The following is a 12,459-nucleotide window of genomic DNA, read 5'->3' on the forward strand; positions in this document are numbered from 1 at the left end:
ACTATTTACAAATCCCACAGTTGCCTATGGTTTCCAAAAAGGAAGATGATGTCACATTTTGAATGAGCTTTCTTATTCTTTGAAACATTATTAGATAACCTATCATAGCTGCCAAGTCTCACTCTTTGGCCGTGAGACACACGCAAATCAACCCGTTCACACTCTCACACGCCACACCTCAAATTTCTCACGCGGAGAAATTAATCCCCAAAATAAAATTTGTTTTGCGGGACTTTTATTTTCAAATTCTTATTTTGAAAAGCTAAGAGACATGAGTGCCGTGACTTCCTCTTTCTGAACGTGCACTGTGCATTCGAAGCGGGAGGAGAGGCCCCTACCTATACCTTCTCTTCTGAGCTGTGTGTTGATAGCCTGCCAAGTTACAGCTGATAAGAATTGTGTCCCCGCTGGCCGGTGAGCGCGCGTGCATCAAACATATTAACCCTTCAATTTCACTCAAGTAAATTCAGAAGATCTTTGGATCGTTTTGTATATTGTTTTTTGGTCATTTAGTTTGAAAATTAGGTTTGCAAAGTAACAAATGGCTCATCCGCCAATAAAAATGCTTTTATTCTTCTGTGTAATGAACTGTAGCCTATGTATTGCACATTTATAGCACTTTTCATAACACAAATCAAGGTAGCATAAGAGGAGGGACCAAAGTAACCCAGATGCTTTATTTTAGCCTATAGTAGTTTGCATTGGTGTTGAACTATTCCCTATTTTTTTTTCTTTGAATACAGCCTAATGCTGCTAGTAAAATACCATACTCAATAGTAGACATGATATAGAATAATTACTTTTATTACAGTTTAACCAAATGTTTTAACAATAGGCTACAGGAGATATTTGAAAGCACTACACATGAATTGAATGCTATTCAATAACATTTGTGTCAGCGTGAATGTTCTCTTTTACTTTACATAAAAATGAATGCAGAAAAGGCACACATTGCTTCATAAAAATTCACCAGAATGCAGGAAATTAAGTGTTTAATGCTCAAATTTTTATGGGGGGGACCCCCAGACCCCCACTTATAATGTGTCCACACCCAATGTTTAAATAAAACCTGTCTTACGACTTTGCAATTCATGAATTAGTTTATTTTAATAAGATTTTTGATGTTTTATCACATTTTCCAATTGTCTTTATTTCTGATTTATTATGAACAATATATAAACTTACAGGACACTAGCAAAAATTATTGGGTGGGAGAGAGGACACGGTTTTGGGTCCCTCGGCCAAAAAATCTCACTCCAAACTTTTGGTGAAACTTGGCAGCCCTGCCTACATGCAGCATGACAGGGATTTGTCACACAGGAACTTTGATACTCAGTGCTGTATTTCTTAGAAACGGCCGCCTACGTGCCTGGAGGCTGTTCACTGGTGTTAAGCTAACAACACTTGGAAACATGTTTGATCGGTTTGACCTGATCTGTTGCAGTCAATTCAGGCTAAAGGGGATTCTTTTCACTTAAAGGTGCAGTGTGTAATATGACATCATCAGGAAAGTTCTACAAAGTTCTAGAATGCAACACTCCCTGGGTAACCCCAACCCTTTCGAATAATAACAGAAGCTACAGTGGCCTTCAAGGACAAGAACAATTCAAAATTTTAAACAATGCACCTGATGACATTCCAACTATGACACTTTCAAGATGGCGGCACTAGGCTTTGGTCCAAGATATGCAGAAATATGGACATCTATGAGATCCTTTCTAAGGGAAAAAATTATAATTCAAAAAAAAAATTTCAGCTATTATGCACTAAATTAAATGTACTTATGGATATTATAATTACTTTCTACAAAATCTGCTAGGAAATAAAACCCAAAATTCTACACACTGCAGGTTTAACAAGAAAAGTGGGCATCAGATTTACACTAAAAACACAGGTGACATATGGGTGTAGTCTAACTTGAAACATTTTATTGACATCTACAGTAACAGGTTTAAGATGTTAAATTAGAATAAATACAGAGTTAAGATACTGAACGTTATAATATTTACAAACTGGTATCTGTCATTGAATGTTTAGTTGTGAACAAAATAATTAAAGACAGATAAACTTGCATTGCACTGCACTGTTGAATTGCGGCATACATTTGCATTTAAAAAACAACACAGACATATTTACAAAGCATACGTTTGGGGTATTTAACAGGGGCACCTTGCATTCCTGAGAGGCATCAATTCCACAGCTGCCATTTTAGATTTTCTGAAGGAATACATAACTAAACAATTCACCCAGAGTTGTTTAGTTAACCAAATGTTTATAATCTGCACCTTATAAAACAAATTTTGATCAACATAGTGAACAACTTATTTACACAAAACTTTCACAGCAGCTGAATAAGAGAGGGGATTGTTAGAATCAATGTGTAACTGTGCCAATCTGAGATTCTCCTAAAGCTGTTGAACAAATGACCACGCATTGTGTACCTCACATTCGAATAGACATGTATGTTCCTTCCAGTATACTGGAATAACATACACAGAAACGCTCCTACAATGCAATATTTGCACAACCAGGACACACAGGACATTGCTGATGGTGCTGTGTTTGGGTAAGAAGATCATAATCAGATTTTAAAAAGGCGTTACCTGATTCAGAAAAAAAGTCCACTTCAAACACAGACACAATGCAAATTCCATGAAAAGCAACAAAAAAAGGAAAGTCTGAAGCAGAACACTGCCTTGCTCCTGGCCCTTTGTGCAAATAAGTGCTTGATGGTCGTTTTATAAAAAATAAAGTGTAAAACTTGGAGTTACACCGCTCCCAGTGGAAAACGTCATTGAAGAGCAGTCACAGCTCATCCTTTTCACTCAATTGTCCCCGTGCACACTGGGTGACACGTAGGTACGGAGGGCTCTGCTGTGTCCAAGGTTGAACGCCTGATTTGACACTGTGTGCGCCGCGCTCGCCGTTGCTGTGAAAACTCCGCCTGCTGGTGCTCTAGTCTCTAACGCGGAGAGAATCACGTTCTCGTAACAAAAGGGCTTCAGGAGAGTGGGTCATCGTTCAACAAACAGCAGGTTAATGTCACTTTCTGGGACCAGCAGCGTCCGTGTCATGGGCTTCACGGAAATCCCCTGCGGGTCCGGCTTCACGTCGAACTCCAGCAGGATCTAAATGGAAGCGGAACACAGAGAGAAATGGTTATGGCTTATCATGTGCAAAGTGCTGGGTAGTGAGTGACTCTTAACTGAAATTCCTCGATTAAAGGTGAAGTAAGCGATTTATTTATGTTAATATAAGTGTAAAATCGCTCTTTATTCATACAGTGATCACTTACATAATGTGCGCGTTTCATAAAGCCGATCTCTCAGTCAGCTGCTTTGCATGTAGGCTAATCGGCAAATAAACTTATTGGAGGATCCCAACATTTTTATCCAATCAGAAGAGAGAACGCTACGAATCGACCCTCGTCTCACTCATATATAGGCCTATATACACTCCATGGTCTCACTGCCGGTGCACGCCAGAGCAACAGATGGGTGAATGTGTATGCGCCTACATGGCGGAGCAGTTAAAATTCCTTCCCAATGTCTGTTTTGATGGTTTTTATCATGTTTTATCACACTTATGGATCTGAGATGATGCTAGATAACTTGCTGCTTGAAGACCGCAGTGCATTAATGTGGTGACTTAGGGACGAGCGAGGGGACTGCTAACTGCAGTAACTGACAGGAAGTTAGCTAAAAGAACCATTCCGCTTACATCACCTTTAAGTAATTAATTAAATTAATTAGTGCAGCTGGATTTGCACAATGGTTTCAAATCCCCCTTTTTAATTGCTTACATTATTCCAAGAAAAGAAATGAGGCCAAGAGGATTTGTTCAGCAACACTGCAGTTACCGACAACGTGTTTTTAATGGTAAACAATCTAAATGACTTGTTACGTAAATCAAATAATCTGTGTGCATGCATCATGTAAACGAGGAATGTATGCAGTACACAGCAACACACTGTTACTGTAATGTAAATGCATCTGGATGTATTCCCTTTTTAACAGTTAGTTTACTAATCAAACCAGCTGATTAGTTCTATATGACTGCAACTAAGCTGCTTTCAACCTGCGTGCTTAAATCCACTAAAACGACTGCTTTGGACTGGATTACGGACAGATTTGGGTCGTAATACTTTAAGAGCTAGTCACACTTCTCAGCAAAAAAATAGTCTTCCTTGTTACAAACTTCTTATAAAAAAGGGGTCCAGCCAACTCACCCTGGCAAGCGCGAGGTAAAGCTCCAGCTCGGCGATACGCCGGCCTATGCAGCTGCGTTTGCCCACGCCAAAGGGCACGGAGGCGTACGGGTGATGGGTCTGGTCCTTGTTCAACCATCGGAGGGGCTGGAATTCATCTGGGTTAGAAAACACTGCCGGATCCCGCGAGGTAGCAAAGTGGCACAAGGTGATCAAAGTCTGGAATTGCAAAGGTTGTACTGTCAGATACAGTATGTGTGGCTTTGACAAGGGAGAACCATTAACATGACACATATATCAATGTAGCCCGCTTCTGAGGGCTCCTTTCAGTGTAACACTCACATTTTTAGGGATGAGATAGCCTCCAACCTGGATGTCTTTGTCTGGGATCACTCTGGCATTGGCGGGAATAACAGGGTACAATCTGCAAAACAAAACGACATTGAGCAAAAATGAACCCCCCCGCAGATTGAGAAACGTATTGTCCTCACTCAGTAGATGTAGAGTGGAGTTATACCTGAGCACTTCTTTTACTGTGGCCTTCAGGAGAGGCATGCGGGCCACGTCCGCAGCCACCGGTATTCTCCGACCCCCCAGCACACCCAGCACCTCATCCCGGAGAGAGGCCTGCACCTCGGGGTGACGGGACAGCTCGTACAGCGACCATGACATAGTGCTGGAGATCTGAGAAAAGGCAGAGGGTGCACAGATGTTAGGTCAGTATCATTCGGGGGAGGGGGGGCGGGGGGGGGGGGGGGTGTGAAACCCAGTGAAAGAGGTGGACAGAGCCTTCGTTCTTACCGTGTCGACGCCGGCGAGGAGCAGCTCTGTGACGTTGCTGTAGACGGTCTTCATGGGCTGCCCCGTACGTGACAGGAAGTAGGTGAGATAGTTGCCTTCCAGCGTCTCTCCGCGGGCCACCTTCTCTGCTTCGGCCTTCATGCGCTGGTCAATGTGACCTTTTGCTGCAGGGACACATTGGGAAAAATGAACTCACTTGCTTGATGAAACAGAGCAGTAGGTCATGGGCTTTTATTTGAAGTAGGACAAAATCAAGTATTATTTCCCTTGATAAGTACCCAGAAAACCAAGCATTATTTATGATAAACACTTGGCTTTCTCACGCACTCACACACAGATTATAACCACAGTTTGATCCTGACACGCTCAACAATGAGATCCTGATGATCTTATTGTGCGTGACAGTTAAACCTGCAGTGTGTAGAATTTTGGGTTTTATTTCCTAGCAGATTTTGTAGAAAATAATTATAATATCCATAAGTACATTTAATTTAGTGCATCATAGCTGAATTCTTTTTTTATAATTATTCTTTTTTTCCTTAGAAAGGGTCTCATATATGTCCATATTTCTCCATACTTTGGACCAAGGCCTTGTCACCGCCATTTTGGAAGTGTCATAGTTGGAATGTCATCAGGTGCATTGTTTAAAATGTAGAATTGTTCTTGTCCTTGAAGGCCACTGTAGCGTCTGTTATTATTTGAAAGGGGTGGGGTTACCCAGGGAGCGTTGCATTCTCTAGAACTTTCTAAAACTTACTTGATGATGTCATATTACACACTGCACCTTTAAGAACGTTAATCTCCTGCTTCCCAATTCCAGCTTGCTCCAGAAAAGGCAATTATTTGAAACATTTTCTAATTTTGACATCCGCTTGAAGTCTTATTGTGCTGTGAGAGCGAGTGGGACTATTGGCTGAGTGGAAACAGCCATTAAAAGCTGAGGGGGGAGGGGGGGGGGGACACGGAAACTGATTAGTATAACTGATAAAGTGTGGAAAGAGTAAGGACTGAAGCCTCATCACAATATCATGTTAAGTCTTCTGACCGTCCCTGCTCACAAATATTTTATAAAATAGACTATTATTATTTATTATTACATTGATACCTTCCAATTATTCTAAAGCATTTTTGGAAATAAAATTTACTTTTTTAGCCTATAGGTATTTACAATAATCATTTTCAGATTTTCCAAGTGTTTTCCCCGGGACAACCCCAAGCTCAAACATTGAGGAGGGATTACCTACCAAAGTCAAACATGTAGTCCCAGGACTTGCAGAAGACATTCCAGGGTTTAGGAAACAGCCGGTGCATCCATCTTGGCATGGCCATGGTGAGCAGAGTCATCACAAACATGGTGTTGATCGACTGGATGAAGCGCTCCGTCTCTTCAGGGACCACCTCATTCAGGCAACCAATTCTGGACTCAAACAGCACAGAGGAAATGCCTGTCAAAAAAAAAAAATAATTGAGGAGGTGGGAAAGACATGTCACAAGGGGTTGACGGAAATGTAACATAACCTCAGGATAAAACCACATCAAAGTGACATTATTATCTTTGAAGTTGTCAGCTGCTTCATCATAAGAAGCAGGCATTTCTTTTTCATCCCATAATGTAGAGCATGGACTGAGTATTTTTAGCTTCATAACTGGATTGAAGCAATTACATAACTGTAAAGAAGACTTCAAACTGATGTGCAAACTATCTGCCAATACAACTTTAATATTGTTTACTTATGTGTCTTCAATACAAAGTTCTCGAATTATGGATTCTTTCAGTGCAGATTAGACCATGACATATTGATTCGTTATGTAGGAGGACCTTTGGCCTTATTCACTTTTTTCCTGATTTCACTCGACTTATAGCAACGGCTGTGAACGTCACAGTCTGGGCCCAGGCACCATTTAACATAACACAATGATTTGGACTGCGGTAGAGGTAGTGTTCGAGAACTGTGTGCAGGTAACCACACAGTCACTGGATTGAAACTGTGTTTAGTCTGGGGAAACCTGGAAGAGGAAAATGAATGAATGTAGCTCTCTCCTTTTTTTGCTGCAAGAAAAAAACAGTTGAGGCAGGGAAGAAAGTAAATTTTTTCATTCTGATGCATGTGTCCTAATTTCATTTGCTCTTTGAATGTTGAAATAATTCTGCTAATGAACCTGCATGCAAACGTATTACCAGGAAAATATTAAAGCACCAAGAGTACCTTTCCTTATGAAGCAGCATAAAGACTACATAAAGCATTGTCGAAGTTAATATAGGCCTATATATAAACTGTATATGTTAGGTATGTTATATCTTAATCTGTAGAGTATACAAGAAAACCCTACAGCTGTAGGATAAATGTAGTGCAGTAAAAAGTACATTAAGAGAAATGCTACAAACTACATTTATCCTTCAACTCTAAACTTTACTAATGTAGAAATACATAGTAAAACAAAAATAATAAAGTTAAAGCAGGGGTATGTGATTTCTGATTGGTCAAAATGAACATGAGCTGTACACTTTGACCAATCAGAGCGAGGCTTTGATTCTCTGTTCTTATTGGCTAGTGGGACTGTCCATTCACTTTGGCACGACTTTGTTGGTGCAGATCTTGTCAGGGAGGGACCATAGGGGAGGGACCAAAGAGAACAAGTGGAGCGGTTGAGGTATTTGGATTCGAATCTCTATCTCAACTGCCATTTTCTCCCATAATCCTCCACCCCAGCTTTAAGTGCAGCACCGACTGTGATTTAAAAGGCAGAGCGTTTCAGGTATTGCGATCGAAAGCTATCTATTTTAAGATATTTTGAGGAATCAGTCAGGCAGACTTTTGACTTTAAGTTAGTTCTAGGGTAAAGTATCTGAATACTTTTTCCGCCAATAAAAAGGGTGGGTTAAAGGTGTACTTGTTGTTGATCTTAAAGGTGTACTTGTTGTTGATCTATGATGGAAATGCTGGAATTGCTGGCTTTTGACAGGCATGTATGTTTAAAATACCATTGCTCTCACATGCAAATTGATTTGTGCATGTGGCTGGCCCTAATGACCAATGTTTACATGGTGTGGTACACACACAACCAGCAGTCCTTGTAGGGCATTACTCCTCCAGCCTAGGTTAAAACCTTACCCTCAAGGCCGAAGCGGTAAAACTCGCTGGCGATATCGGTGACAAGGCCTCGGGAACCCCTGCGGTGGCGAAGTTTGGCGACCAGGTCACTGACCACGCTGTTGAGGGTTTGGTCGTATGCTTCCACCGCCTTGGGCCGCAGCATGTGCTTCCCCAGGAGGCTTCTCATTGACTGCCACTCCTCCCCCTCACTGAGAAACACACACACACACACACACACACACACACACACACACACACACACACAAAGAATAGAATATTTATTTCCTCATTAGGAGCAGGAAATTGTGATGCCCTAATGACTCCTGTGTCACTGTGTAACAACTACTGTGTTGTTACATGTGTTGATATGGTTGAGCCTCTTTTGGTTAGCTGAATTGGAGTCTGTGTGTGTCATTGCATTGGGTGACCGTCTGACTCTTGAGAGGTTTTATTTACTTCAAAATTGTTGTTTGTTTTGTTTTTTGTTTCTCTTTCAGTTTTCCAAGGTTGTCCATGGGGTGGGGTGTATGTTTATTTTTATGTTTGTATGCATATTTTCAGAAAATCTATAAATAAAGTATATATATATTAAAAAAAAGAAGGAAATTAACAAATGCCCATGTTAGTATGGCATCAGTGCATCCGATTCCAGGTTAAGGACAAATGCAAAAAAACGCAAAAGAGGAAGGAGGCAGAGACAGCGGAGGGATACTTACGATGTGAGAAGGCCATAGTGATGTCCTCTCAGCTTCCTATAGTCCTTCCAGGAGGACAGGTCAGAGCGCATGGGGTGCTGGCCCTCCTGCCTAAGCACCTGCTCAATGAGCGCTGGATCAGCCACGTGAACCGTCAGGATGGGGCCAAAGCTCGCCTTCCACATGGGCCCGTACCGCTGCACCCCCTCCACCTGGGAGAGAGAAAAGAAAAAGAAAGAAAATAAGAAGGAAAGAAAGAAAGAAAGAAAGAAAGAAAGAAAGAAAGAAAGAAAGAAAGAAAGAAAGAAAAAGGGGTTAGCCTTGTAAAACCTGCAGGCTATTTCACTTGAGATACATAGCGTGAGCACGGTTTGATCAGCCAAATCTACTTATCTGCTTGGCTGACATTGATAACTAATTAGCAGAATGTTTGACAGGTTTACTGCACAGTAGACAAGCAGCACAAGACTATTATTTGATATGTTCTTAGTACTATCCCTGGATAGGCAGAATAGCCTACTTCTGTCAAGTTACCTTTGACAAAAAAAAAAATCTAATTTAAATTTAGATTAAATTCCCTCTTTGCTCAAAAATATGTGTTCCTTATTGTCACTTAAAGGTGCAGTGTGTAATATGACATCATCAAGAAAGTTCTACAAAGTTCTAGAATGCAACACTCCTTACACACTGCAGGTTTAAACCTGCAGTGTGTAGAATTTGGGTTTTATTTCCTAGCAGACTTTGTAGAAAATAATTATAATATCCATGAGTACGTTTAATTTAGTGCATAATTGCTGAATTTGTTTTTTTAGAATTATTATTTTTTTCCTTAGAAAGGGTCTCTTATATCTCCATATTTCTCCATACCTTGGACCAAGGCCTTGGCGCCGCCATGTTGGAAGCGTCATGGTTGGAATGTCATCAGGTGCATTGTTTAGAATTTAGAATTGTTCTTGTCCTTGAAGGCCACTGTAGCTTCTGTTATTATTCAAAAGGGGTGGGGTTACCCAGGGAGCGTTACATTATAGAACTTTCTTGATGATGTCATATTACACACTGCACCTTTAACTTAGATGTTTGAGCCTCACAGTGCAGGGTGATGTATGTGCAGAGTTTAATATAAGACTGCCTTTACAATCACTTGCTGAATGTTGAGTTACATTTCTCTGTGGTCGCTTTCAATCACAAGAAAAGATGATTTTGTGCATATGCATCATTATAGAAATTCTGTATATTCAGTGGGCTTTGATTAGCCTATGGATTCCGAGAATTGTTAACCACTTTATTTCAATGTGTTGATGAAACAGGCCTAGAAAGCCATTTCACAGAAATAGTGAAGAATTCTTCACCCCGTCTAGTGTATGGTTCTCCCTTACAACCATATACAATCAAGGATGAAATGCAATTACTGTGATGCAGCCTATGATGAATGCATTTCTTTTTAAATGCAAGAATAGTGTTTAATTGCAATGTCTTTAAAAATGTATATTTTAATTTATTTATCATTTACCTGTAACTCGTGCAGCCTTGACAACCCCCGTTTGGCAAATAGATCCCAGGCGAAGCTAGCGACCGAGGGTCCGGGCATGTCATCCAGGGTCCTCAACGCCTTAGTGGTCCCCACCGCACCGGCTGACGCGCCTTCAGCCCACCTCTCTAGCCACTTGACAAGAGGGAAGGCGCTCCGGCCGGACACTTTAAGAGCTTGCTGCAGCATCCTTCTCGTAGTGGAGTGGAGTGGAGGTAGTTGCTCATCTTGCAGTATTTATAACGCGCGACGTGCTTCTCGAACCTGCGGAGATGATAAAGCTGTACATTTGATTTGCACCGTTTGGGCCAATGGTGTGAATTCGGCGCAGGCCCCGCCCACGCACGCATAGGTCTCTACTGCGAACGAAGGCGTGAGCCGAGAGGAAGGTGTGTCCAATCACAGGGCCGAGCGCAGACCATCCCAGAGAAGACGGCACACGTGGAGGTCATGGGTAAATAATAGAGCGCGCCTCAGGCTTGTCTAGCCCCCTCAAATCCACCCAGACCTCAGCACTTTGCTCTCTGATAGTAGCCTACAGCATACTGTTTACAGTGATCACGCATTCGTGGAAACGGTGTCTTGTGTGCTTAAAAGATAACTTACCCTCAAGGCAAATGTTATTATTATAGATCCCCTCACGTATCTAGGCCAGCCAAGATTTCAAGCAGAAAGAGCTGGAGAAAATCCTGACCTGATTTCATGTTAACTGGATGTCGTCCAAAAGCACCATGTGGGCGGATTGTGAAGTAACAACCCTGGGGCTGTACTCAGATCTGCTTTGACTTTTACTCCCGTTTTTCGTATGGGCCTATGTTCCCCAAACTAGGATCCCCAGATAGAACACAATGTAACTTGAGTGAATTATGAGGCCCTATTTAATGCAGGATTCAATAGATATACAGGATTTGATTCCGATGTAGTCAAAGGAGGCTTTGGATGTTTTTCCCCCTTACATTTCAATCATGTTTTGGCCTATAAAGAATGCACAGGCCTTGGTTTGCATTGTTCCATGTGGAGATCAGAATCAATAATTATACCAATGTATTTTACCAAATCAACTTATCATAATAAAGACCCCTCACTGCATATTACTGAAAGTACATTTTAGTCTCTGTGTTCTTTGGTGCTAGGCATCATATGTTTTTCTATTGTAAGTTTTCTGTGATGTTTGAGTGCAAACCCTCTGAAATACAGTGTATGATTAGAAGTCACCCTTTGAGCAACCTTTTCCCCAAGTACCAGGCTTAACCATTTTAAATAATACATTGTCAACTGCAACAACCACCTGTAAAAAATACTACAGTCAAATGCTAGAATCCTATAGCCTGGTCCTACCAGACCGTTGCACTTTATTTCATTTGATGGGAAATGAATATTGAGCGGAAGTATGTAGGCGGGCGGTGCCAGGCTAAGAATCCTATAGGAGCTTACATAAATGTGTGCAGCCTGCAGGAAAGAAGAAATATGGGTTGGCGCCTCAGAATGAGCCCAGCAGCCGACAAAAGGTTGTTAAAAAAAATGACTTATTAGTGTTTTTTTTCCTTCTCATGATTATGATGTGCAGTAACAGTGGATCAGCACATGTTTTATGTCTGGGTATCCAGTAGATTTATGACAGTGCTACAGGTGTGCTGCCCTCAGATCTTCTGACATAGTAAAACGGGAATCAGGAGAAATGTATTTTGCCACATCACATATCTGCTCCTGGGTTAAAGGGACACCTCTATGGTTTATATCAAAGCATAGGCATGTGTTATAATGGCCCAGTCAAAGTCCAGACCTAAAAACAATTGAGAATATTGAGAAAGACTTGAAAATTGCTGTTGACAGACGCTCTCCATCCAATCTGATGCTGAATCTGAACCTTGAGCTATTTTGCAAAGAAGAATGGACAAAATATATCAGTTTGTAGATGTGCAAAGCTGGTAGAGAAATACTCCAATAGATTTGCAGCTGTAATGGCAGCGATAGAGGTGGTTCTACAAAGCATTGACTTAGGGGGCTGAATACTTTTGCATGCCACACTTTTCAGTTTTTTATTTATAATTTTTTTTTTAAACCCCATCTCATTTTCATTCACAATGTTGCACCACTTTGTGTTGGTGTATCACATAAAATCCCAATAAAATA

General features: G+C 41.2%; 1 protein-coding gene across 1 annotated transcript; it reads right to left on the minus strand.

Moving 5' to 3' along the window:
* Positions 1-2,999: 2,999 nt before the first annotated feature.
* On the minus strand, positions 3,000-10,515 carry cyp27b1 (cytochrome P450, family 27, subfamily B, polypeptide 1; the record flags this gene model as incomplete). The annotated part of the gene is made up of 9 exons (XM_080025554.1): positions 3,000-3,128; positions 4,229-4,426; positions 4,550-4,631; positions 4,725-4,891; positions 5,009-5,172; positions 6,253-6,453; positions 8,122-8,312; positions 8,820-9,010; positions 10,309-10,515. 9 exons carry the CDS (start codon positions 10,513-10,515, stop codon positions 3,015-3,017), a joined length of 1,515 nt encoding a protein of 504 aa, XP_079881680.1. The 3' UTR covers positions 3,000-3,014.
* Between the last annotated feature and the right edge of the window lie 1,944 nt (positions 10,516-12,459).

Source organism: Ammodytes marinus (assembly GCF_949987685.1).
Source record: "Ammodytes marinus genome assembly, chromosome: 4".
NCBI classification, from domain to species: Eukaryota; Metazoa; Chordata; class Actinopteri; order Uranoscopiformes; family Ammodytidae; genus Ammodytes; species Ammodytes marinus.